At 36.0% G+C, this 5657-nt stretch overlaps 1 protein-coding gene across 3 annotated transcripts; it reads right to left on the bottom strand.

The window, feature by feature from the left end:
- Positions 1-3072: 3072 nt before the first annotated feature.
- LOC106343973 lies at positions 3073-4604 on the bottom strand. Of its 3 annotated transcripts, none has more exons than XM_013783339.1 (4): positions 4412-4604; positions 3811-4233; positions 3508-3731; positions 3073-3433 (listed from the first exon to the last, which is right to left on the bottom strand). In XM_013783339.1, the coding sequence occupies exons 1-3, from the start codon at positions 4481-4483 to the stop codon at positions 3525-3527; spliced, it is 702 nt and encodes a 233-aa protein (XP_013638793.1). In that variant the 5' UTR covers positions 4484-4604; the 3' UTR covers positions 3073-3433; positions 3508-3524. The 3 variants fall into 3 exon arrangements, with proteins under 3 accessions (XP_013638793.1, XP_013638792.1, XP_013638794.1); XM_013783338.1 differs by having other exon boundaries at positions 3080-3439; XM_013783340.1 differs by having other exon boundaries at positions 3080-3439; positions 3811-4221.
- Between the last annotated feature and the right edge of the window lie 1053 nt (positions 4605-5657).

Raw genomic sequence — 5657 nt, 5'->3', positions numbered from 1 at the left:
GGCTTGAATCGTGGCTTCTTGCAGAATCGACATTCTTCTAACTTCTCATCATCTCCCCAGTAGATCATGCAGTTGTCGATGCAAACATCTATCATCTCCGAAGGCAACCCAAGACTATAAACCAGTTTCTGAATCTCATAATAAGAATCAGCTGACACATTGTCTTCCGGCAAATACTCTTTAAACAAGTCCGCCCATTCGTTCATGCAACTTTCAGGTGGATTGTGATCAGTTTTAATATTCATCATTCTAGCAGCCAACGACAAATTAGAGAGACTTTCTCTACAACCACTGTAAAGTGGTTGATTTGCCACGTTTAATATTTCGTAAAACTTTTTTGCATCTATATTAGGTTATTCGTCTTCATCATGAGCTACGAATGCATCAGCTACCATATCATGAACCCTATCATAATCTACCATCTCCTCCTGATGGTAACTATGTTCATTATGCAAATGATGATCAACCGGTTCTTCCTGAAAATTGCTATTACTACTACTAGCTTCATTCTAATCATAATTATAACATTCTTCATGTTGAAACCATATATAGTAATTTGGCGTGAAACCTCAATTTATTAAATGCTTCCAAACATTTTCACGGTTTGCCAGTTTCGAATTATTGCATTTCCGACAAGGACAGAACATCTTACCACTTTATTGGGCGAGCGGTGTTGAATCTGTTTGATGCATAAATGTCTCCAGCCCCGCAAGGTATTCTTTCGCCACTCTCCCGTTAGCATCTCGTCACTCTCCCGTTAGCATCTCTATGCATATACATCCACTTCCGCAACTCGAAAATATTCTTGGAGCCAGCCATTTTTTTTTCTTTCACGTTTTTTTTGTTGGTGTGTTTAAAATGATGTTCAAACGTCCCTATTTGTAGAAAATTTTCGAATCTTGTAGTTGTAATTTTCCTACGAATTTACGACGAAAATTAGTTAGGTGGCCGAAAAAAAACATGTGACAAACAAAGTTGGTGGATTCAAAATTTCGTCACTAAGTAGACGTAAATTATTTCCTCGTAAAGACCACGCTAAGTTTACGTGGAATGTACGAGGAAATACGATTTCCTCGTAAAAGCCACATCACTTTACATCGACTTTACGACGAAACTGTTTCGTCGTTACTTTACGAGGAAATAACGCTGATTTTATTTTTTCGCGTAATTTCCTCGTAAAGTCGACTTAAATTAACGAGGAAAAATATTCCTCGTTAATTTTCCTCGTTAAGCTTGTGTTTTCTTGTTGTGGTTGATTCAACACCATGTCTAGCTTTTACCAAATGCAATCTTATGATTCATTTTATTTATCTGGTTTGCAGCTTCTAGTGAACCGCTGGAAGAGAAGGTTTGGATACATTTGAAATAGTTCTAGCAGAATTGAAGGAGTCTCCAATTGAAGATGAGTTTGCGTTTCATAATTTAGGGAAAATTCCTTTAAAACACACGTTATTTAACTATGAAAGAAAAATTCCTTAAAAATACACAAAATAATTTTCATTTAATAATAAAATACACAAACTATTTGGATCTCCGTTTAATACACGAACTAATTTTTGTTTTCTATTAAATACACAAACTTTTGAAATTTACAGATTTTACACATCGATTTAGACGACTTCAACTATGTTTAACAAGATTTATAGAGTTTGGAACCCTAGTTTTTTCCAACCTCTCTTATTCTCCAAATCTAGTTGTTCTTCTTCTTCAATTTGATTTCCCTTTACATTTTTTCGAAGTGAAGCAATATCCATGTCGACTACGTAATAAGGATGAATAAAACTAGTTAATTTTAAACAAGTTTCTGATTTTGGAATTAGGTTAGTGTTATGTGATTTGGATTCTCATTCTTAGCTTTGGTTGCAGTGATAATGAGTCAGTCAAAGTGAATTTACATTAATTATGAAAGTGTAATGAAGAAAAAACTAACAACATAATCTGTCGAGAGGGTTTTTAAGGAATTTTTTCTTCACAGTTTAAAAACATGTTTAATACATTGTTTTCACTTCTGTTAAACATAGTTGACATCTTCTAAATCTTGTTAAACATAGTTAATGTCGTCTAACTCGATGTTTCGAGAATAAGAGAGATTGTAGAAGCTTTAAATTTCAAAAGTTTGTATATTTAATAGAAAACAAAAATTAGTTCGTGCATTAAACGGGGATTCAAAATAGTTTGTATATTTTATTAGCAAATGAAAATTAGTTTGTGTATTTTTAAGAAATTTTCCTTTCACAGTTAAACGACGTATTTAATTAAACACTAACGTCGTTACCACTGCCGTTAAACATAATTTATGCCGACTACAACTATGTGTAAAACCTATGAATTTCAAAAGTTTGTGTATTTAATAGAGAACAAAAATTAGTTCGTGTATTAAATGAGAATCTAAAATAGTTCATGTATTTTATTAACAAAAGGAAATTTGTCTGCGTATTTTTAAGAAATTTTCCCTTAATTTATGACAATGAACTCTTTTCTCACCGCTGTGACCACCGCGGAAGTGCTGCTTCATCGTGTAAGGTAATAGAATTTGTTTACACTTGTTCGATCTCCTCAGTTCATAAATGAACCACAAACTTCTTCAGGCTCAATTTGCATCCATGGCGGAAATATGGCAATGGGAGGTTGGGAGATGGAAAGCTGTTGGTCATTTGCAATCTCACAGCTTGGACAGTGACACCCTTGGAGTTCTCTTATGACTGACATTCTGCGCTTGTCTATCTCCAGAGATCGTCACTTCTCGGTTTTCTCTATCCAAAGAACAGGTAAAACACTTTTAACTTGTTAGCGCTATGGACCTAATTCAAATTTGATCTCTCATAACATCCAAAAGTCTCAAGACTTTGTGATTCTTTTAGTCTTGAATATTGTCCTCTAAGACTCTGTCTGTTTTTGTCTTCCTTGATCAGACAGTGGCGAGGTTAGTCACAAACTCATGGCAAAGGGTTGAAGCACAGAAGAGGATCATTTGGGCTTGTTCATGGAACCAGTTTGGCCACCAGTCTGCAACTGTACTATTTATGACCACTAGTTTCGTTCTCTATAGCATCACTGTACTATTTATGCAAATTGTAAATCTCATTCTTTCTTGTGTTACTCTGTATTAACTCAAAAACATTATGTCTGAACAAAACATGAATCACTCCTTTTCCTTGTTTCCATCTCAAAGACACAAATACATTCCCAAAGAAGAGTACAATTTTCACATGTAACATTGTCAATAAAAAAACTAAAGAGAAGAAAACATAACTAATCAACTCTAGGGGCTACAATATAATATTAAACTCATATTATCATATACCTCAACATCTCTGAGATTGAAGAGGTAAGGAAGAAGAAAGCTCCTTTCTATGCCCCGACGCACTAAGCCGCGAGGTCTCGCATAATCCCCATAATAACCAAACCAAGTGACCCATTTGCCAGTTCCCACCTACAACTAAAGAGATACATCAAACTTAGAAACTACAGTCATATCTAAACATGTCCATATGTTTACATATATACCTATAGAATGAAGATGCTCATTTTGTTTCCGAACTGTGAGGAGTTGCTGATGTGTTTCTAGTCTTCTTATACCAAAAGAACATGGACCAAAGTGCTCTAAACAATACTCCATTGGCAAAATGCGGAACAAACAAACGCCCGCAGTACGGATAGTACGGTCCAGGAAGCTTAATCAGAGTGAAGAACATCATCATAGCTATCAAATGCCATGGTACTTCCGCTTCCTACAAAAACAAAAAAAAACTCTTATCTCTAAGACCAGTAGGATTTTGAAATTGTTACAACAACTAATGATGCACAGACCTTAAGACGAGGAGAGATGTTCAAAGCGGTTCCTTGTAGAATGCCTCCAACAACAATACCGATGACTAAAGGGAAAGGGACTAAAGCAAGCTTCCTCTCATGTGCACAATAAGACATCTCGCTAACGGAAGAAACCGCCAACACGGGAACAAACAAGAACTTAACGACTGATATGGCGAGATCAAGAACCAGCTGCAAGAAGTTCTCGAACGCTCTGTTCCAAGGGAAGTCCTTGACCGGCTGTGGAGAATCATTCCAAACATCTTTTGCTTTTCTCAAAAGGGTATCGAAAGTAAGCCTCTTTGAGTCCCCTGAATGATCAGATTCCATATGAATCGAGCGGCAGAGGAATCTCTTCGATGCTTTAGCTTCATTTGAACCCTTGAAATCTTTACTGATGTTAGAGTAGAACTGCAAACACAACTAACAACTCATGAAGTTAAACCTCAGAAATCACTGTTTCTTGTGATGAATTGATCTACTTAAATCTCAGAAACGCTATATCTAAGTACAAATATCACTTAGATAATGAAAAGGAGCAACCTTTTTATATGAGGAATTGAGATTCGATACAAGAGAAGAGAAGAGAGGTTTCCGTTACCTGGGTCGGTGAGTGGAGTCGCGGAGCCAATGAAGGTCGAGGAGAAGAAAGGAAGAGATGAGACATGGCCATTTTATCTTCAAACCCTGTTGCTTTGGTTTGTGTCTTTCTCACAGAGAGAGGAAAGGAAGGAAGGAGAGGTTCTCTGAACAGAGAGGATAAGAACCGAACCTAGAATTCAAACCCTAGTGCGTGGAGGAAGCTGGATCACCTGCGACAAGGACCAGCGTAAGATCACGTGAAATCCACATGCCGGCTACGTTGACAATCCAGCTGGATCATGAATTTTTTTTAACAATGTTTTATTGAAACTGATTTGGAATATATTACAAGAATATGACAAATAATAAAAAACTAATGGTTTTTCCACCCTGAAAAATACAAAAGATAAAAATGATTGATGACACATTAGCAATACCAAACTAGTCTTGTTTCGAAAGTAAGGTGAATTAGGTGTTTCCTTTCTAGCAATAACATACGGACTTCTAATACCTTCAACGAAATCACGACAATAATTCTCATAGTTTAGATACATCTTTTTCTTCAGTTTCTTTGATCAATTTTGTCCCGAATTAGCTTCAGTTAAGCTACTGTTGAACATGCTTGAACTACAAAGTACAAATCAGGTAGATAGTCGGGACTGACGATTCACGTCCCAAAATCAAAACCAACACGACAAAAACACGGACCACAAGGGACAATAGAACCATAATCAGATCCAAACCGAAGCAAGATCCATTTCAGGAAGAAGATTCCACCCCAATATAATATCTCCCACCTCAAAAACACCGTAAAAAAGATGTAGAAATAATAGAAACAAATGTATCCAACCATAGCAATGGGGGTTAGAGAAGAGACACCAAAACAAAGTTCTGAATATATGTACAACTATCCGCTCCGTTGGACCTCTCACCACCAAGCAGATCAAGTTATATCCATGACGAAGACGAAGACAAAAAAATAATTAAGAGGTAAAGGTGGGAGGCCGGTACCGGTGTTAGAAAAACAACCGACCGGCCTCAGATCTAGATTTGTCAAAAGACGGCTACCGGAGAAAGCTGAGAAAGATTGAATTATGAAATTTTTTTAACTTAGTTTTAGTTATAATAAGTTGAACCAAAAAAGTTTTGTGATAATAAGTATAGTTATAATTTATCATATCAAAAAATAAAAATAAACTCAAAACTTTGTATCCGCAAAAAAAAAATACTAGAATAGAAAAAGCAAAAAGAAATATTTTATTAGA

The sequence above is a fragment of the Brassica oleracea genome, chromosome C5, assembly GCF_000695525.1.
Source record: "Brassica oleracea var. oleracea cultivar TO1000 chromosome C5, BOL, whole genome shotgun sequence".
NCBI classification, from domain to species: Eukaryota; Viridiplantae; Streptophyta; class Magnoliopsida; order Brassicales; family Brassicaceae; genus Brassica; species Brassica oleracea.
Note: the sequence above shows the minus strand (reverse complement) of the source record. Positions and strands in the feature narration are given on the sequence as shown.

Bases quoted from the DNA above. Each gene is read 5' to 3' on its own strand.
- LOC106343973 (XM_013783339.1), bottom strand. From the start codon at position 4,483: ATGGCCATGTCTCATCTCTTCCTTTCTTCTCCTCGACCTTCATTGGCT. The intron at 4,234-4,411 runs GTAACGGAAACC...ATGAGTTGTTAG, and splicing joins GACTCCACTCACCGACCCAG to TTGTGTTTGCAGTTCTACTC. The intron at 3,732-3,810 runs GTCTGTGCATCA...TTGTTTTTGTAG, and splicing joins ACATCTCTCCTCGTCTTAAG to GAAGCGGAAGTACCATGGCA.